The 21,733-nt window shown below is 44.8% G+C and overlaps 1 protein-coding gene across 2 annotated transcripts in view; it reads left to right on the forward strand.

Moving 5' to 3' along the window:
* LOC119456016 (centrosomal protein of 152 kDa-like) overlaps positions 1-21,733 on the forward strand; it is a 38,804-nt gene that overhangs the window by 7,089 nt on the left and 9,982 nt on the right. Inside the window, exons 5-15 of one of the 2 annotated variants that reach the window (XM_049669502.1) lie at positions 1,495-1,750; positions 2,139-2,276; positions 5,096-5,235; positions 6,163-6,363; positions 8,769-8,934; positions 10,136-10,162; positions 13,170-13,261; positions 13,323-13,399; positions 14,457-14,637; positions 16,473-16,574; positions 20,352-20,482. In XM_049669502.1, coding sequence (XP_049525459.1) covers positions 1,495-1,750; positions 2,139-2,276; positions 5,096-5,235; positions 6,163-6,363; positions 8,769-8,934; positions 10,136-10,162; positions 13,170-13,261; positions 13,323-13,399; positions 14,457-14,637; positions 16,473-16,574; positions 20,352-20,482 — 1,511 coding nt within the window. The remainder of the gene's footprint in view (positions 1-1,494; positions 1,751-2,138; positions 2,277-5,095; positions 5,236-6,162; positions 6,364-8,768; positions 8,935-10,135; positions 10,163-13,169; positions 13,262-13,322; positions 13,400-14,456; positions 14,638-16,472; positions 16,575-20,351; positions 20,483-21,733) is intronic. The other variant, XM_037717605.2, reaches the window with a different exon arrangement.

Here is a 21,733-nt window from a genome sequence, read left to right on the forward strand (position 1 = left end):
TTTTGTTTGTCTGAAGACATCTTCATTATGCATATGTGCCAAATCTTCCAAATTTATATAAAGTTTATGAATTTGGGCTTGTTTTATGATTTTACGACTGTTGCGTCAAGTATTATTAAAAATAAATCCTGTTCGCGAGAAAGTTATACTCGTCAGTCTCTGCACCTTCTGTTGGAAGTATTCTGATGCTGTAAGGCGGCAAGAAGGGTACTCGCTTCCATCAAGTTTATACAGATGAGTTTCTGAACCAGGCGAAATCATTGGGAACATTATAGTTGCTGGAAGAGTCACTGCAGTAGCGCACCCAGGATCTCTGCCAGGGGGCGGGTTGACAGTTTGCCAATACCACCTAAACAGCACTAATTTCAATTTCATCACAGGAAATTGTCAAAAAATGCGCTTTTTGCGAGTGTGCAGACGATTGCGCGTCTTACATCTTAGGTGCAGTACTCAAATGCGTAAGGAAAGAAAAGGGGTTAAACAAAAGGGGGGTAAGGTTGGCCTCAGGGGGGGGGGGGGTTACAACCCCCCCCTCCCCCGGGCGCGCTTTAAAAAAACGAGATATAATAATCACCTCTTCAGTTAAGCTCTTTCGTGGCAACTTGAGTCACTGAGTATGTGCCATTGTGTATGTCCCGCTCTATAACGAACCTCTTTGATGCCAATTTGGGTCACTGGGAATGGACTGCTCTTCAATGAACCTCTTTAATGGCAACTTGGCTCAATTGCTATGTACCAGTGGCATGTGCTGCTTTTCAGTGACAACACAAATCTTTAAAATTTATTCAGTGCTAGGCCGAATCAAACCCGCGTCATACATATATAGTATTCAAGCAATCGTCTCTGGATATATGTTCAGACATGTGCTGTCCGCAGACTTCTCAGTGGCTTAGCTATATAGCGCAGCATATCCAGAGGGAAGCATGAGAGTGGACTCCGGCTGCAGTACATGCCTCATACATGACGCGTTTCAGTGGTGGAAATATGGTGTGTTGCTATGTTGCTTCAGTGCGAATCACATTAACGTTGGCAGTCATTGTGAGGTGGTTTCAGACAGAATTTTCTTGGGCATCGGATTTTCAGAGGTTGAGCGAGAGAAAACTTTATGCCACGAATTGACTAATACTGCCCAACATTACATCTACAAACATAACATGACGAAATGAAGGCTATCCTACAAGCAGCCAACTCACGTTACAACAGTCAGCGCAACAACATATTGAAATGTTATATGCGGATCTGCAAGGTATGATTGGGATGTGTGCAAGCTCAATAAACAAAAACCCTCAAATTCAGCAACTACAAACTGCTGCCAGGCAATACAAACACTAACAAAAGCTTTCGTGGTCAAATGGGTTCCCGGGCATGCCTAAATTTCTGTAACTCAGCAATGCATGATACTCGCACTTGACGTGTTGCGCTACTTTCTTCATTCCATGCCTTTATGCTGGTCATCATAGCCAATGCAGCTGCTTGCAATGAAATTTCTCGCAGAACTATGTGAGGCAGCCTTTTTCCACACCACACTATGCCATGGGCATCCACCAGAATGTGCCTGGAACTCAAGTTCCCAAGCTCAACATGTATGCCGACAACTACTCCAATGGCCCGGATCTTGGGAGTCCGATGCTGCATGGCATGGGCGATGGCTTGAATGGTGGAAGCAACGGCATTCACCAAAATCCAGCTGCACCTCCGAATGGCCAACACCCCACTCGTCCCCACGGGTCTGCCTCGACAAATGAAGCAGGTGAGCACATTGCAGGTCACGTGCACTGCTCTCAAAATCTGTGGGCACTTGTGCAGCTTTTGTCAGAGATAGCCAAGCCATTCATTCATCATGACCACTGCTGCAGGGTGCGTGCTCTATTATCAACCACAACTCCTTTTATGAAGTGAAATCAGTAGTGTAAGTCTAGCATTTCTTTTCCACTTGTTTTACCTGTCCCTGTCGTTTTCTTTTATGTTACTCTTGCATTACCCATATTAATGAGAACCAAGTATTCCAACTTGTTATCCTTACTAATATTTGTCATTACTGTCCGTTTATGTTACACAGTTGGTGGTTTGCTCAGTGTTACCGCATGCCCATCAGGCACTGAGAATTGCAGAAACATGCAAGAACCAATCTTTTTCAGATGGCTATGTTCAGCTCGAGGTGATGTACAAAGCACGAACAAGGGAAGTAGAACGACTGAAGTTTGAGCTGGAAAATCTGCGAGAGTCATCTAGAGCAGAGATTACCTCATTGCAGGACCAGGTGACTACGTTGCAAGGTTTGTAGCAGCTTATTTATTTCCTTACATTCAAGAACTTGAATGATGATGAATGATGATGAATGTACATGGCAGTCAATAACAATGTAAACAGGATGCAAAGGCGGACATGCACAAGAGCAGTTTCATGTCTTGTCTTTCTATCCTGCTTGCTTTGGTGTCTGTCTGAGCATTCATGTCTTGCCAAGCACAAATGATTTGGCAGGTTAACTGTTCCATCTGATGACTGCATTGTATTACTCTCCACAGTGAAAGCCTTGCTGATAAAAGACATTGCGGCAGGACCCATCTCGTGATGACTGTTGACAGTAATGCGATTAGCATTTAAGCAATGCAGGGACACATGATAATGCTGAAATCATGTTTGTTTTTATTGCGATAGCAATTATATGGACACTCCAAAGCGGATTTCTGTCGTCGCCGTGAGGTTCCGTATGATGTCAACGGCGATGAAATCGTCGCCGCGCTACGGACGCTGTATGTGCGAGTGAGAGGGCGCGAGGGACACGCGCTTTCACGGGGAGCGAACGCAGGTCGGAGAGCAAACGCACGTTCTGCGCCATGCTCCCTGAAGGGCTGCAGAATTGAGCGTCTCTTTCCTCCTTTACAATCACCATATATAGAGAGCAAACATGACTTCTTCTGTCGTGCAAAAGGCCGTGGGGAGACGGGAGAGAGGGAGGGAGGGGAGGCGACGTTTAGCTGCGGCACCAAATGCGTATTTATATAGAAAAACGTTGCAAGGTGAGAAGGTGGGTAAGATTTCCGATGCTGCTCGACGAGTGTCCCATTCTGATTTCGTCGAAAACCTCCGAGCTGCCCCCAGAACCGGCAACAGTGACCAATGCCGCGCGCGCTCGGTGCGAACGCCGGCAAAACGCTGACGGCGTCGACAACAGTTCTGCGCGTTGCGGGTGCTGCTGCATGTCCAAGTTTATACATCTGATAAAACAACTATACTTACTCCGTATAGCTCTCTACTAATTTGCTATTGCAATTGATGCTTCGCCTTTCAGGTGAAACTGCGACAAATTTTTATCTGTATTGGTCATTTGGAGGCTTTCCTTGCTTCAGCTATATATAATATTCACTGTCTCCGGTACCAATCGACATTTCTGTGGCACTCGCTTGCCAAAGTCGCCAATGACCACGATGGTGTGATGACAATGGAAAGACGAAGACAGGATGACATCGATGGCAAAGGCAGTAGAAGATGACAGCGTGACGATAACGAGATGACAATTAGAAAATTATGACAATGGTATAATGAGGACAGCGTGATGATGCCGGCATGAAGACAATGGGATGGCAACGAGTTTATGGCGACAACCGGATGACAAAGCTGGAATGACAGCGATGGCACAGCTGTGAATGATGGCAACGGTACGACAACGGCTGCATGAGCGCAACCGTCTGACGACAATGCAGTGACGACGATAGCATGAAAACGGTGGCATAATTAAGATTAAATTACGAACGCATGATTACGATAGCATGATGAAAACTGAATGACGTCAATGGAGCGCTGTAGGCAGGCATCACAACAATGGGTTGATGTTTCTGAATTAAGGAGTGTACTCAAACTAGAGCGCTATGACGATGGCATGATGACAATGGAATGGTGAAACGGTATCACAATGACTGTATGAAAATGAATCCATGACGACGACTCGTTGACGCCTATGGTGTCACAATGATGGCATGACGAGAGTTGCATGACAGAGATGGAACGACCACGACTGTGTCACGCCAACGTTATGACGACGACCGCACGACAAGAGCCGGATGACTAAGCTAGAATGACAATGATGCAGTGACTACAGCCGCATCACAAGCATGAGCTTGTGGCCCAAACTATTAGCCAACTCGGGCCACTAAGTCGGCATAGAAGGCGTGACGACAACAGCATTATGAGAGTGAAATAACAAAGCAGGAATGACGATGATGAAATGACCATGATGACATCCTAACCATGAGCATGACGACAATGATATGACTGCGACTTTGTGACGATGATGGCGTGATGAGAGTCGGATGATGAAGTTATAATGACTACGATGAAATGACCACAACAGCATCACGATGACGATGTGACAAGAAATGCATGGCAACGACACAGTGACAGCGATAGCGTGACAGTGATGACATGGCAAGTTGGATGACAAAGCTGGAGTGACGATGATAGAACGACCACAACGGCATGACGATGACAATATGACAACGAATGCATGACTACTGTATGATGACTATGGCTTGATAATGACGGCATGACGAGAAACGGATGACAAAGCTGGAATGATGATGATGTATCGACTATGACAACATCATAACTACGAGCAGGTACCCAAGGCTATTAGACAACTTAGGCCACTTGGTTGGCATAGTAGGCGTGATGACGACAGCATGAAACGGTGGAGCGATGATAACGGTATTACCACGATGGCATCATCACCATGATAACATACCCAGTCACCCTAGCTGGAAGACAACTTGGGTTGCTGTGTTGGTGTAAGAGGATGGACTGACAAACAGTTTTCTCCACATTTTTTTAACATGAGAAATAGAAAACATATTTATTTTATTTACTATAGTACATAATTTGAAGAGGCATAATGTTCGTCAGTATAGATGCCATATTTTTTTCTTTAGTTGACTATGCAGTCTCAACTTGCCTACTGGTTTATTTTTATGCCTGCTGTTTTCTCTCTGTTTTCTTTGATGCTTCTGCAGGCATATCTGAAGGAGTTGACAGCTAAATTTGTAGTGTTAACAGAAAATATTTTGTCATGTTCCACATTTTTCTACTGCTTCTTCTGCAGCCAGTGCCAAGATGTACATGGAAAACTGGAATCAAGCTAACCAAGCCCTAGCAAACAAGACCACTGAGAATGCTGAACTGTCTGTCAAGATTTCCACCCTTCAGAACCAGCTGGAAATCGAAACTAAGTCCAGAGATGAGGTTGGTTTAATTTGTGAAGTTTGAACATGCCAACCTGTAGTTAAATTATAATTCTACTACTAGTAATTCTACTACTAGTCTACTAGTAATTCTGATTATACTAGTAGACTTGTCAGGACAAAGCTAATTGTTTGCCATGTGAATAGTCATCTTCAAGTGGGCCTTTCTATAGCATAAAAAGATGCAGTTACTCACATTGTTGGCACAACAGAAGACTGGCTTTAGTCAAGGCGTAATGACACTGTGATGACTATTTTACAGCATTTCTTGAAATGTATTTGGCAGTATTTGACAACAACTATTGGACAGTGAGACAGCATATAGCCTATCTCATACATTACAAGCGTTGTTGCAGTAGTTAGAGAATAACGTGTAAATTTCACATTTGCTGCTACTAATGTGCAGATGGTTTGAATTTCTCCACTGCTTACTTGATGGGTTGCAAATGATGGGTCTCAGATGGATTGCACACTCATGCATTCAGTCCATCTCGTTTTTTAATGCGAATACTTCTTTGCCTACTTCTCAGGAATTTGGCGTGTCAGCGTCTTGTCTAGCCTGATAGGCTCAGAGGGATTCATTCCACTGCTAGCCAGCACTTCCTCAGGGGGTCAGAATTCATTTGGAGCCCTCCACTAAAGCATCTCTCGTAGCCCCTGTGTTGCTTTTGGAAGTTAAGCTCCATGAATCATTCAATCAATAAATCAGATTAGTGTGAGTCTGAGGATGAAGGAAACAAATTGAGATGTGCTGTAGCAAGCCATTCCATTTTTAATTATTGTCAGGATGTCAAAGTAACAAGCAGTATTGATGGTTGTGCCAAACTATCAAGATTTATTGCAGCAATAAGACAAAGTGTGTTTGTACAACATTTTTATTTGTCTGGCAATTTTTTTTACTGTTATTTGCTCATTTGTTCATTTGCAGCACGTGGAGAAGATGAAGGTGGCAGAAGCCACGATCAAAATGCTGCAGGAGCAGGTTTCAGAGTTGAGCAGCTCAGACGGCCTTGTGCTCCTGAAGCGAGACTATGAAAACTTGTTACAAACACTGAAACAGAAGCACCAGGACGAACTATACAACATGCACCAGAAAATTGACGAACTTAGCCGAAACTTGGCTGTAAAGGTGAGCTTTTCTAGCACCGTTTTGTGGGTACTTTTTGTGGGTCTTTTGGCTCACTTGCTGCAATTGTTTGATTCTGGCCAGAGTGCTTTTATCATCATCATTGTTAGCTAGCATCAGGTTTCATTGAGCTCACTTCAAGACTTGGGTCTCTCCCCAAGTTTTCTAATTATGCTTGTCCTGTGTCAACTGAGCCCTCCCTTGTGGGGATCAAGGTGCCTTCCCGCGCCTCATCCCCCAGCTCGCGCGTGGCGCTTAGCTCGATCTCCAGGAACCACTGCCGTAACGGCAACATGGCGGACATGGCTAGCGCGCCGGACCTACTTTCCTGCGCAAGCCGTGCTTCTCCCCCCGGGGATTGGACTTGCCCCGCGAGAACACGTCACCGGAATGCGCCCTGATTTGCCTCCTGCATGGCGGCCCCCGGGCACCCTCTCCACCCGAGCTCCCGTTCGCTGAGCGCTTCCTCGCCGCGGCAGATGCTCAGAGGCCCGCAACGAGGTGGTCACATGAGACCTTTGTTCTCGCGACTCCTCGTTCTCGCGCTTGGCGGACCGCTACCCGGTTAGCCCTAGCACCATGACTGTTGCACTGTGCTGTATCTTGGGTGAATAAACCAGTGTTTGTTGGCGATCTGACTCCGGAGCCTTCTCTGCGCCATGTCGGAGAGTCGACGAACCCTGCTGCAGCGCCTTTGTGCGTTGCGGAGTGGAGGAGTGTCGTGCCCTTTACTGATCGTCGCTCGTAGGGTAAGCCTTGTGCAAACCTATCTCCACACCCTATGCTTACAAATTTTCCGATGTCGTCTCCATCTAATCTACTGGAATTATTGCGTGAACAGCACAGTTGCCTGCAACAGGTTATGTGTCAGGCCGCTTGCATGTGTGGGTGGTGTGCGTGGAGTGAGACGTCTGTGTGCATAATATGCAGAAAGTTGTGCAGTTACTGTATATGTGTGTGCTGCTTGCTTCCTGTTTAGTTATAAGCGATCCACCTGAAGCTCAGTGCTTGTTCTTATTTTTCCTGTGTTGGTTCCAGTACGCATACGACATTGAGGCACAATCTACCCCAGTGCTACTATACTGTGTTAGTTTTATGCCTCATTCATTACTGACTGTACATTCTTTTTCGAAAGAAATGAAGCCATCGTATGTATGACCACAGCCGACTCCAGGATGTCTAGTCAGCCTTGTATTGCATCTGCAGTATTTCAAAGTTCTGGAGAGGGAAGTGAACTTTTGTTTTTGGCCTTTAGAGCTTTCTAACCCTGGAAGTTTCATGAGCAGGGCATGACACAGCCAGGACAGAGCAACACTCATCCTCCTAGTGGCTTTGTTTCTTTCAATAAAGGCTCTATGTATATAGTGCTTACACTACTGGCTGGTCTCGTGCATACATTCTAACTATTGGTATGATAGTGCAACAAACTGCAACTGGCACAAACACAAAACAGACAAGCATGAGTGCTACTCACAACTGTTTAATGACAGGAGACCACCCTGCGATACATGCGATACATGGAATGCATGCACCCAGCTGTATCATGTACCACTCACTGTATCATGTATCATTGTGTCACTACGCAAAAGAACCAGGACATAACAGAAATAGCACAAGTCAAAAGGCAGCACTCATGAAACCACTCTCGGCATTGTGCCAACTTGTGGATGCCTTGCCGATGAATCATTCTTCTTGATAACGACACCTCCAAAGCCAATTGAGCCATATTCTTGTCACTACTGCCTAGATGGTTTGTCTTCTGAAGTTGCACCTCACATCCACACGTAAATGAGTGTACTTATTTTGCTTATGTACAGGCAGGGACAAGATAATATGAGACCTGCGAGCGTGCACCAAACTGCATTCTTGTGCCCTTTAACGAAGCAGGCGCCTTCTCTTGAGGCAAGGCATTGCACTGTGCACCCTTTAATGCTTGTATGCCTGTCACTACGCCCATTTCGTGCCAGTGTGCTGTCAGTATCGCAATAACTGCAGAAGATTACGCTAGGAGAGCAGTGTCTTTTCAGCTGTCTGGGTATGCAATGCATTGGCACAAGTCACAACGGCCGAAACAGAGTATGCAATGCATCGGCACGAAGTCACAACTGGCCGAAACAGACACCGCTCCCATAGCATAATCTTCTGCAATCATGGCGATTCCGACAGTACGCGAAATGGGTGTAGCGGCAGGCACACAAGCATTAAAGGGCACGCGTGCACATTGCCATGTCTCTAAATAAGGCACTTGCTTCATTAAAGGGCATAAGAATGCAGTATGGCATGCGCTCGCAGATCCCATATTATTTTGCCCGTGCCTGTATACCTGTCAGCACAGTGGCATGATTCAAGGACTGTTGTATGATGAACTATTTCTTTATCATGAATCTCGGCATTGCTCATGGGTGCAGGGCGATGAACTCCGGTTGTGCAAGGCTCGTTTTGAGGAGCGCGAGAGGCAATTTGAAGCGAGGCTTTTGGAAAAAGCTGACACTATCAACCAGCTCACACAGTCTCTGAGCAGCAGCCAGAGGCAGTGCCAACAGTTCTTGGAAAACAGTGAGTATGACAGTGGGGGTAAGGGGTGGTGCTTTGGGGCTGGTCTGGCTAGACTAGTTTCTATTCCAGGTGGATGCACATGACAGACAGCATCGCTGGTTCGTTCAGATCTTGAGCGTAGAAGGTAGACAGAAGGTGGACAGAAAACTTGAGTGCTGAATAATGTAGACAAAGACAAGAAGGTTTCACAAGTACTGAATTGCTTCAATAGTTGCATACATTCTTGCATTTGTCTTCGTCATTTAGCAGTTATACCTCAACAGTATCATACCAACTCGCTCAAGAACCTTTTTTATGATTTAGTTGGTCGGCAGGCTTCACATTTGTACTGCCGAAATTGAAAACATGTCAGCTAGAGCAGCTTCTTTTGTGGTAGTTTTGCCAGAAATGTACAAAATATTCACAAAATTAACCTTAGCCTTCAATTGCTGCATGCTATTACAAGAGTGTCATGAATTGTGCTCTTGGCGTGGTTGAGTGTAGTTGTGTTGTGAAACTATGAGAAGAAGGGTGGAGACAGTGAGAGAACGAAGAAAAAAAAAAAAGAAATGACGGTCACAGGAACGTTTGTGACGCCCTCTGCAATTTTCTGTGCGAGGCAAAAAGAATTGCACGCCAAAATATTAACTCTGCCTTTTATTAATTCACATATTTATTTACTGTAATATTTAGTTACTAACTTACTTACACTTCATATCTGTATAGGTTAAAGTTTAATTTCACAATTTTGTGTTACTAACCTTCTTTCTGTTTATTGTCCTCAAAATTTTTATTCTTTTAAACCCTTGTACTGCCCGATTCATGGCCAGTTCCTCAGAATGGGTTGCGCCCTCTAACACCGTTTTGGTGTTAGAGGGCGGTGCCAAGGAACAACCAGCAAAACAACATCATTTGACGATAACGTAGTGAACAATGTGGTCATGAACTGAAAGGGTCTACCACGAAAAAGTTCACCACGAAATGGCATATGAATACTATGCAGTCATACATATTGCTCAGATTCCTACCACCAGATGGCATGAGAACACTACTCGGCCATATATCCCTTAAATCCTCTATGCCGAAAATAACCTTCCTCTTTAAGGGCCTGAAGGGCAATGACTAAGAGTTAAAACACTGTGAACCTGAGATTGCATTACCGTATTTACTTGATTCTGACGTGCACTTTTTTTCCTGCAAAATTTACTAAAACATTCAGAGCCCTTCCAGTACTGTGAAGATAGAAGCCAGCGAAGCTGTGACTATGGTGGGTCTGCTGTAGTGAATATTGCTATAGTGAATTTATATATTATCATTATTGATTACCGTATTTACTTGATTCTAACGCGCCCTCGATTGTAATGCGCACCCGTTTTCTATGACAAAAAAAAAAAAAACAATATCCTTAACAGTAGTGCGCACCTCATGCTCTCATACAGAAATACAACTTTCTCTCATTTGGAAAAACAAACATTTACTGCCGGTGCACTAAAGTTGTGATGAATAAAAAAAAAGAAGTCGCAGTTTTGCCCGAAAGGCAAAGCATCGATTGCGATAGCAGTTTTATCGGCCGTATAAACTTGCAAACATTCGCTTACTACATAAATTAACACCACGCTGTCAAAACGCTGAAGGGATGAAGCGCAGCAAGCGAATTGACCTTCGTGCTAGCATGCCTCTCGCTTCAACGCGACTGGGCGAAAACACAGCGCGCGGCAGACTCTCCACGTCGCAGATCGCTTTCAAGATAGGGGCGAGGCGATCGTATCGCCGAAGTGGATCATCGCAGAATACGTCCTGCTTCGGTGCACTGAAACCCTTCCGCTATGCTTTGCTGGCGAAAATCCTCTCGTTCTTTTTGTGCCAGTCTCGCACGCAAGTTTCGGATCCTCCGAACGCCCGTGATGAGGCCCGATTTCCAACCGTCTCCGCACACATGACCACTTTCCTTCTAAATGCGGCATTATGATGAACTCGGCACTTTATAGTGATAGAGCAGATGCAGAAAACGGGAAGACTAATGCCTAAACATGTGTACTGCAGCACATGGAGGAAGCTACGGCAGCTAGGCTAGAGTGTAGCTAGGCTCGAAGCGCGTGCGAGGCGGCCATTTTGAAATGCCGACAGCTATATGGTAACCCAGATTTAGGGTCGTCTCGATTCTAACGTGCACGCAAATTTTGGACCTGTTTTATCGGAAAAAATGTGCGCGTTAGATTCAAGTAAATACCGTATATTGAGCGTCTTCGGCATGTTCGTCAAAAAGCAAGTACATCGGTGTCTATTTTTCGCCCAGTCCGCCCCATCGTCATAGACTAGCGTATGAGCCACAGCGTTCATAGCTGTGGCACACTGCACAGCAGCGTCAGGATCCTGTGAGATCTCCCCGCTCCTGCTCTCGGCGGCTCATACCCACATATCTAACGCGGGTATTCACGTGAGCCACGTGCGATTTCTTTCTTACCTTCCTTCTTTCTCTCTTTCTTTATTTCCTTCCTTTCTGCTTTCTTTTTTTTTTCTTGTCCCTGGCTCATAGCCGCATATCCTATGTGGGTATGCGCCACACATGATTTTATTATCATTAATCGTTACGTAACATGTTAGTCATCCGCTTTGACACGTGTGCTAAGGCACAACTGGCGAGAAACCGCTGCGCACATAGAGCCGAAATGCTGATGATGATAGCTTTTTTCTACACGCGGACATGGAACTAGCCTGTAACAGCTTCGCTGTAAAAATGACATGCATGTTATATTCAAGTTTGAAATAAAAAAAATGTCACAGTTTCGCCTTAAGGGCGAAGCAATGAATGCGAAAGCAACACAGCAATGTCATACGAAGTAAGGTGAACGGCTTTGGTAGCAATATGAATTGTAGTAAACATGAGCTGATTAAGTAAGCAGGTGTGCTGCGGCGTAAGTAGACCGACATGAAGAGAGACTCGATGACCACGAGAAGGCGCGTGTGAAACGGTGGTGTTGATGAGAAGCGCTTCCCGTGGGCAGCGCGTGCGAAGGGACACACCTGTAGCGCTGCACTGCCGATCCGGGCAGCATTGCATGTGTAGCGTGCGTTGGAAAATGTGGCCCGACTATTACTAACTGAATGAACAAGCGTGGTGTGAGCGCGCACAAGCAAACATAAATATATCACACTGAATGATTGCAGGCAACGACTGTCAAAATGCTGGCAGCAAGCGCATACGCCGTAGCGGCGAAGGTACGTGCGGTCTATCGCTTCAACGGAAACTGAGCGGCGAATGTACATGTACAGCGCATAGAAAGGTCAGAGCCGTGTGGAGATAAGAGACGGTGCGGGCGAGCGACGAGCGCGGTTGTTGGCAGAGTAGAAGTGCCCCCCCCCCCGCTCCCTCAGCGCTGCCTTCCTGCTTCCTTGCTTGCGCGTGGGAGATTGAGTGGGGAGTTCCCCTTGCGCCCGGTTGCAAGATAGGCCTTTGGTGCTGGAGCGCAGCGTCGCCCCGCCTCCCTCCCTCCCATACCCCCAGGGCCTTTCGCGTGACGGTCGCGTTTGCTTTCCGCCGTGCATTCGCTCTCCATGATAGCGCGCGTCCCCCGCATGCTTCCGCTTGGGCATACGGCGCGCGGCGAAGATTTTATCTATACGGAACCTCATGGCGACGGCGACGCCGACGGCAGAAATCCGGTTGAAGTGTCCATATAATTGCTATCGCAATAAAACTGCAATAGTGACGAGCTATAGTCATTGACACTTAAAGTTTCTGTAATGCAATCAAATCCACATGTAGCTGTAGCTGTAGGAGCTGCAGTAGCTTCGTGCTCGTTTTGTACATTCGCTAAGATCTAGTATATTCTAGATGCTATACTTAGACAGGCATGGTCTGCTAGGCGTTTAAGAAATGCGGTATCTCAAATTCCGCAGGTGCCACTGAAGCTTTGAGCAGTTGATAGAGATATGGAAGTCGCCCACACACAGTAATGAAGAGCGTCACTGTGTATATATACTGTAGCAACAAGGATACAATGAGTTTTGTTTTTTAATATCAGAATAAATTTTAATTACCCTCTCCCTCTCTCTTACTATGAAAATCTGGTGAGTGAACAGTCAACAGCATAGCATTCATAATTTCTTAAAGTATGAAAACCAGGGTGCATGTAAGCATCGAGTAAATGTGCTAACTTGGCTGGCTGAAATAAAATCTTGACTCTCTTGGCTTCCCCTCATCCAAAAGCAGCTGTACGTTTTCTATTCATGTGCTTTGCCTTGTATGTGATCGTCAATTGTTTTGCTTGAAGGCACACCCCAGGAATCAAGAAAACTCCTGGAGCAGTTCCAGGTCCTTCAAGAAGAAAGGGGAAAGGAAAGGCAGAGGTTAAAACGACTAGAGGTGTGTTTGCCAACATGTACAGCTGGAGTTGGACACTGAAACTGTTGCATGAATATTTCAGGAGGGAGTTGATGACCTCTATCAGCTTCTTGTTCCCAAGGCAAACATGGCTCTTTGCAATCCAGAACTATCAAAGAGGTGAGGGAAAAACCAGGCTTTTATCTGGAAAAGAACTATTTATTGTTCTAGAGATGCAGAAGTCATTTTTGTGTGTATGTGTGACAGATTATGGTTGCACATGTGGAGCTCAGAAATTGTGTGGTATAATCACTAATTATCTCGTTGAGCAATTGGAAATGATGAATTCAAATTTTAATTTATTTTATTTACGCCACACGTCAAAGTTGTGGAACTGAATTCAGTCAGTGCTCAAGTTATATCCACTTACTAGGAATCCTGGAGACACACACTTGTTTCAATCTATTGCCCACAATACCTGCTATGAAGTGGGTTGGTGTTTTATTTAGTTTTACCCCACTGCGTGTATAAGGAACACTTTCTGAGAAAATTATAAAGAGCGGAACTAATGCATTAGATTGCAAGTTTGTGGGTGGACACTGTGAGAGCAGTGCACATCTGATTGGCAGCTTCATTTGACCCAATGTTTTTCTGAAGAAAAATGCTTAAATTGCACATACCAATAATTTTTACTGTAGCACTCAAAAAATACCTTCGGACAATTTTTCGCTCCTAGTGGTTGACATCTCTGGACTTCTCGTAAAAAGCTGAAAAAAAAAAAGAAACAGCTTTTTTGTGCATCTTGTTTTTGTATCTCTGAATTAAAAAAAAAAAAAAGTCCAACACCTGGTGCCTTTCGCTAAACAGTTTGTATTTCAGAGGTGGGCCTTAAACTTTGTCTACCTGGGTGAATACAGCTGTGCATTTTCCTTGAAGTAGTCAATTCAACTCCCTTCAAAAGATGTCAACACCCTGATATTTTGTTGCCAGACAGCTAGAAACATAACATCAGAGTGTGCTTTTTGTTGCTGAGGGATTTCGCCCTGACTCAGTCGTTTACGACTTGTCAGCACACTCTGAAATCATGACAGATAGCCAAACGAAGTGAAACGATTATAGTGTAGCTGAGGTTGACCTAGCACTGCACACAGCGCTGTAAACCGCTACCCAGGTGTTGCATCAGGACACTGCAGGTCGATCAGTCACTAATATTATTCCTTTGTACCTCCTTTTGCAGTGATGACAGTCTAGCGGCACGGTCGCTCAACAAGCCAACCTCCGAGGATGCGATGTTGAAGATGCGCCTGTGCTGTCGCGAAGTTGGGCATCTCCGCTCCGAGGTCCTTAGGGCAAGGGACGGGCTCTCACTTGCCGATCAAGAGCTTGATGAGCTGAGAAGGAAGCTGGAGATGGCCGAGGTATGTCTGCTTGTTTGTTTGTCTTGGCTGTTAACAGGTGAACAGATGAACTCCGGCCATTAAGTAAACAGCTCTTGTTCTTTGTATCGTTTCTGAAATGCTGGTATACAGTTGCCGACCGAGAATTTGGACTCGACGGGGACTGCCACAAGGTCCAATTAATCCAAAATTCGAAATACAGGATTCGCCCAAAAATGAGTGACTTTATTCCAAAAAAGGTGTGCTGTATTCTAAGATGGTCACTTTCGAGGGTAGCTTCAATTTCGCGAGACTAGTGCAAGACGCATAGGCGTCTATGAGCGACAGCATTCTTGGCTAAGTGCCAAATGCGCTATCTTTCATGTGACTAGCGCAAGATGCATCAGCGTCTACGAGTGACGGTATTCTTGGTACAGTGCTAAGCACACTGTCTTATTACAGTGCAGAAACGTTGCTGCTTGTCGACACGTCTGGTGCATAATTGAAAGAATATGCCCTAGTTTGTCAACACGTTTCTGCACACCCTTACACTTGCCTTTGCGTGGCCGCGATTTTATAGCAGTGCCTCTTATGCTATTCCTATTCACACTTTTTCATGCTTCATCAATGCTCAGAGCGATGCTCCACACGCATTACTAACAGGATCAGCTGGCCATGAATAGTGGATGATAAGAGCAGCATAGAATCGAGCAGAAGGCATTGGCTGCAAAATCGTGGCCCTGGTTGTTGTGTGTGGCTACCATGTTTAAAAGGTCTGTAGAGCCACTCTGTGATTTATGTGTTGGTTGCCAAGCATATCATTGTGCGTACAGACATGCTGTATCTTCATGACCGTTTCTGAAAGGAATAAGCCTAGTGTGTTTCTCATAGAAGCGGTTCCTATTTCCAGTTGTGTACTGCACTGTGTGTAGTGAAGTTCCAGTTGTCTTGCACGTGTGGTTGTAAATATGTTTATGTTCAAATACCTGCATCATTTACTATTTGTATTTGGCATGGAACAGAAGGTCTGTTTCCGGATTGTTTTACTTCCTCATGGAACTGTATTACAAGTTGTATGCAAACCACCTGTCGCTACAGATAGACAAAGTACAGTCAATGCATGCACCGAATTCTCGTCGGTGATTACTAGATTGACTAGGCTTCAGTAGTTTCGGTTTTCAGGAGGCGCCGACGACCATGCCAGCGAAAATAGACGAAAAGACACCATATTGCTATCTCGATATATCGTCATAGTTCAAGTCGAACATATAGCTATTTCTGCTCGACTCGGTGGCCAAATTAGCGCACGGTCGTGCAGTTGGGGTCCGAATTATCGCACGGCGTGCTGTAAGATGTCCAAAATTTTGATCGTCCTTAAAAATTAAGTTTATGGGGCTACTGGCGGTGCCATGGAACTGTCCGAATAATCAAGAATGTCTGAATTATTGATTGGTGACTGTACTACATGATTGTATGCCGCTTTATGTGGTGCCCTGCAGGCTCTTAAAGAATAATAAATGAAATGTAAATGAACAAGTTCTTACATGAACTTACTTCACATGGGCACCCCTGAACTCTCTCAAGATAATGGAGCTTGAGACTTCCTAAACCAGTTTCACCTCAAGGGAGTCGTGGTCATGTCACATGGCCAAATATATATATTGCAGCTGACGGTTGTCCGTTCCGGACTACCTTTAGTTGCACTTTGCTCCTCGAAGAGGCAGAATTTGTGTCGAGTGAACTACTGAACAACACTTTGCAATGTGGTAAACGCAATTTAAATCATGGATTCAGGACTCAAAGAGATGCGACTTGATGCTAACACATTTCTCTCGCTTTTACCGCTAAATCACCACTGAATTTTTTTCTTTATTCAGAATGAATTGGCCAGGCTGCAGGAAAAGCTTCAGGGCAGAGATGGTTCAGAAACAGAGTCCCAGTTTCAAGACATGAAGGATGAACTGACAAGGCAGGTCCAGGTAAGGACGTCAGTTTAATTTCGAGTGTACAAATCGTACAGCAAAAGAGTGCACACAGAAAGCTTAGACTCATAGAAGGCCTGTTAGGCCTGTATGTGCAGATGTAACTAATATAACAACTACAACACAAAAAATTATTCTTTATATGGCTAATTCTTTATAAGGTAATTCCCTATGAAAAAACAATAGAGTAATACTAGTTCTGTTTGACAACGATGCAACATGGAAACATGATGTACAAGCTCATTTTTAGGACAATGAAAGAACAGGTACTTTAATTTAAGCTGATCAGTATTGTATAATAACAGTTCCTAGCCATAGATGCTTTGAAGAGCTTTTGTATAGACAGACAAGAAATCTAGCTTTGGGGTTGTTGTGATTGGAACTGCTGTTATGCAACTGGACATTATATGATGCATAATGGATATTCTTCTGTAAGGGCTGCACCCTATAAAAGCTACACGGCTAAATTTGGTATTACGTACTGAAGAAAAGAAATAAGAATGTGGAAATTATCTGTGGACGGGGCCGTTGCCCTCTTTCCTAGGCATACGCCTCATCATCTGCACCCTCAACCGTGCAGCATATGCTGTGCTTATGTCCACACAGTATCAGTGGGCCACATAGATAATAGAGTGGTATGTCGGTCGGTCTGTTGTTTACACAGATTTATAGTCTGTTAGAGGGAAGCTCATCGACTAATCATTGCATTGTCATGATATTTGTATCCTGGTGTCCCATGACTTGTACCACCATGCTTTTAAAGTGAAGCTTTCATTGCGAGCCCTCCTAGACTTTGGTGACTGTAGCTCTGCAGCTGCTGCTGCTGCTGTTTTGTAGAATAGCTCACACACAGGACAGCACCTGTACAGCTCACTGTACAACCCCTACAGCTGTGCCAGTGGCCAACTCTGTTCTCTACAGAATTGCGCAATGAAACAACAAACGGTACCTAAATATTATGACTGCAACATATATCTGCCTTCAAGCGCATATAACTCCTTTATTAAAGCAAAGCTTTTTATGCCCTCTTGTCTGGGGTTTCGTGTGCGTCTGCTTGGTCGGTTTCTCACTGAGTAAAGTGGTCCAATCTGGAAGATAGTGCAATAGTAAACTGGGCTGGTCCTGGAGACAGTGTTATCTGTGATCGCGTGGGCCGTGTGGTGAGTGTCTCTCCATCTTTCCGTGTAGGCACATAATGGCTATGCTGCAAAACATGGTGTAGGTGATGAACAGTTTCATAGTATTTAATGAACTGCGTTATGAAAGCTTTGCTTCACATAGGTTCCAACATGTGCTGTCGATCTGCATAATTCTTTTCTTTGTGCTTATGTGTTTGTGCAATGCGTGCCAGTTTCCGTAGGCAGGCAGAGCCTGCTGCTTCGTGCTGCAATGAGCACATGTGCATTGTGCACAGAGACTCTGCACTTTATTTGCACTGAATACAGTAGAACCTCACTGATATGTTCCCGCTTAATACGATTTCCCGGCTCCTACGTTCCTAATTGCAAAAAATAAACATAACCCCATAGAGGAATGTGTTAATACGTTCCGGTTAATACGTTCCCGGAAAATACGATTATTCGGCAGCAATGTTCAGCATTGCGGCAAACTGCGGTCGTATGATACGTTCTGCAGCGAAAAATTATCATTCAGGTGTGCAAAAAGGATGCTCTCATGTGCTTGTGAAGCGCTAAGTGGCAGACAGCCGCCGTGCGGCTTCTCTGCAGTGCTCGTTCGCCCGAAGTGAAGAAGCGCGGCAGAAGTGGCGAGCGAATTGACTGACCTTTGCGCTACCTCGCCCCTCACTATAACGCGAACTACTAAGTCCGCCTGTTTTCGCCGCAAAAGGAGTTGTTCCTGTCCAAGGGTGTGACGCACCAACAGAAAATACAGTAAAATACAGTCAAATCTCGATAATTCGAACTCGAAGGGGCCGGAAATGTGTTCGAATTAAAAGAAGGACTTATTTTTGACGTATTTGTGCACCATAGCGCTACGTACGACCGGTGCGAGTCGTGAAATATCGCGGCGCGCAAGCACACAGCGAGCGAGGGCCACGAAACTGCCCACGCCGGCCAACGCTCGCATCTCGATAGCGCCTCTTCCTCTTCATAACCACAGTCTCTCTCTCTCTCTCGCATCTCGATAACGGCAGCGAACGAAACTTCAGGGAGCGGGACGCGCGCGCGCAGAGACCGTCGAAGGTGAGGGAGGAGGGCAGCAGGGAAGCGCATTTGGCCTCGGCAACCCCGTCGCTTCGGTGGCTCCCCTCGCCCTCCCTCGCAACTCCCTTGTAGCTCCCTCACCTTCGACTGTGTCCGTGCACGCCCGCCGGCCCGGTGGCAGCTGATCCCGCTCCCCGAAGTTTCGTTTTCTGCCGTTGAAGCGAGCGTTGGTCGGCGTGGGCAGTTTCGTTGGCCGGACTGGGCCTCCGCATTGCTTCCCTCTGCGCCGCAGTCGCTGCGTTGGCTGAGACGTTGGCACGTACACGTGTGTTCCGGCTCGACGCTGAAACGGCGACCTTACCATTTGAAAGAGGAAATTTTTGCCGCGGTATTTTTTTCTTTCTTTCTTTTTTATTTCTCCGCACGGCGTTGAGGGGTCTCTCCTAAGCTTTTGCTTTATGGCAGTGTTGGAGGATTGCCAGACGGAGGCACCGCCACGTGATTTGGTGTGCTGCTGAGAGCATTGTCGGTGCGCGGTTTTGTTCGAATTAACCGTCGCAAATGCTTTTGCGTTCGAATTACTGAGTTTTCTCGCCCATTGGAATACACATAACTTTGATGGGACCACAGCGTTAGTTCGAATTAACGAGATTTGACTGTAACTATGTTTGCCAGAAATAAATGTTTTCTGCCCTTGCACCTCAATATGGGCTTGTCAGCTTCAATTTTTACTGGATTCGGATTGTACGTTTTCCCGGATCGTACGTTTATTTTTAGCATATTTTTTGAAAACGTATGAACGAGGTTCTACTGTATTTACACGGTGAGCTTTCATAGTTCATGTGCTGCCTGAAACTTTCGCGATGTGGTTGCTATTGACAGTAACGTTGCCTTCACATTTGACGTGGAAACCCGGGTACTTCTTTCTTTCATTGCACAACCTTGCATGCAACATGATGTCCGAGCCCGTGTCTGATGATGGCTGAACCATTTAATTAACAGAGCGCACGTCCAGTGAGCCAGAATTGAGCTGCTCCAGTTCTGCACTTGCCAGTGACAATGTACAAGATAGCAACCAAAGATAATATAAAGGCTTCCCAGGGTCATCACATATTGTTGAAAGCAGATACACTTCTTACTTGTGGGGGTCGCACCCTGGAAATTAAGACCCAAATTAAAGAAAAAAAAATTAGCAGCCCTCACATGCGAATATATATGGTAATTAATGCTCACCATGAAAGAGAGTTGTTTTTCTAAGGTGAATAAAAGAACAACGTAAGATAGCCTGAATCATATTGTTTCTTTGAAATTATCATTGCACATATGTGCGTGTTATATCGAGAAGTTCTTGCCATATTGCAGTGATATTTTGAAAAGACTGGAAAAAGCATGACTTGTATGCAATAAAAGGCTCAATGTAGCGTTGTCACCCACGCGACAGATGAGTGCTTTAACAAGAGTGATCGCTTAATGAATCCTTGAAATGTCATGAATGCCATATGAACCCCAGATGCCCATTTGAGACTGCCTGCTGTAGAGTTTTTTAATGAAATTTGTTGCTGATCCTGTTGCCTGAAGCATGTTGATGGATTTTGTTTCTTCCTTGCAGACCTTGGAAGCTAAGCTCTGTCAGGCTGAGGTGGCCCGTGAGCAGCTGAAACTGCAGGAACATCAGCTACTCTTTGAAAGAGAGTCTCTCCTAAGATCCTGTGCAGAAGACAAGGCTCAGGCGATTGAGACGTGAGCGAGCCAGCGTTAGCTCTTTTAATAGCTACAGCTATTATTGTGGATTCCTGATTTGCTTGGCTGTGTTTGTAGTTGGCTACGACATCTATCTTATTACACTCAATATAATGTAGATCAGCACCAGTGTAACAAATTTTTTTTTTTTATGTGAACAGAATTTTTACTTATTGCCTGGGACAGATAGCACAATGTTTCTGTATGACCTGGATTACTCAAATATGCAGACATTACTTGGCATGCAGAATCAACAATGATAATTGACTACAGTTAAGCCTCGATATAACTAACATGGATATAATGAAGCAAGTCTAAAGCATTCTCACTGATATCAGTCTGCAAAAATATATGCTTATAGTGAATATTGGATGTAAAAAAGCAATCTTTGCATCCTATACAAATTCGTTATGATGAGGTGTGACTAATTAAGAAAGTTCACTAACATTCTAGCTAATTACTTTGGGGCACATATTCAGTATCCCAATTGAGCTAGTGATTTTGGATGGCATATCCATGCTAGAAAGAATTATGAGGCTTGTAATAGTTCAGAGATACCCATTCTCCAAAATTTGTCACAAAATGCATTGGCCTTCCAGTTAAACTTGTCTTGTGTACTTAAAAAGGTGTTTTGTTGAAAAAGGTAAGTGGAACAAGAGTGCCTTTTGCTGCATGTTGGACAGCACTTATCTCAAAAACTGGTAATGGCTTCACTTATTGGTTTCAATTCCAACTGGTGTCTAAAGTCAGAGTTAAAGTGCAATAAAGATTTGGTGATTAGCTAATTACTTACTGAATTAATATCTGCCTCTTCAAGTACTCTACCTCATGCAGTAGAATTGCTTTACCTTCCACAGGTAATTTTTAAATATTCTGCTCAGATTAAAAAAAAAAAAAAAGAAAGAAACACCTGCTGCACATTGCTTGCTGCACAACCACCACTGTTGGTGAGCTGTGTATCTTTGTGTGTTCTTTAAGTGTCAAAAACAGTCCTTCACCCTACAGTCATTAGAGCATGTGCTTGAAGGTTGTGTGCTACTTGTGTAATGACAACAAACTTGATTTAGGATGCATGCACATAGTAGGCTGCAGCTGTAGGTAAAGGCCCTCACTCCCACTCGAACCATCAGTCCACATCACACAACCTTCATAGTTACTCTAGTCATTAGGCTGTATGCTCTTGAGGGCCGTGTGCTTCACAGTAAAGTCTGGTGCTATTCCCTGCTCCTATTCTAAACACTGTTAAAACCA

This window comes from Dermacentor silvarum, chromosome 6 (assembly GCF_013339745.2).
Source record: "Dermacentor silvarum isolate Dsil-2018 chromosome 6, BIME_Dsil_1.4, whole genome shotgun sequence".
Lineage (NCBI taxonomy): Eukaryota > Metazoa > Arthropoda > Arachnida > Ixodida > Ixodidae > Dermacentor > Dermacentor silvarum.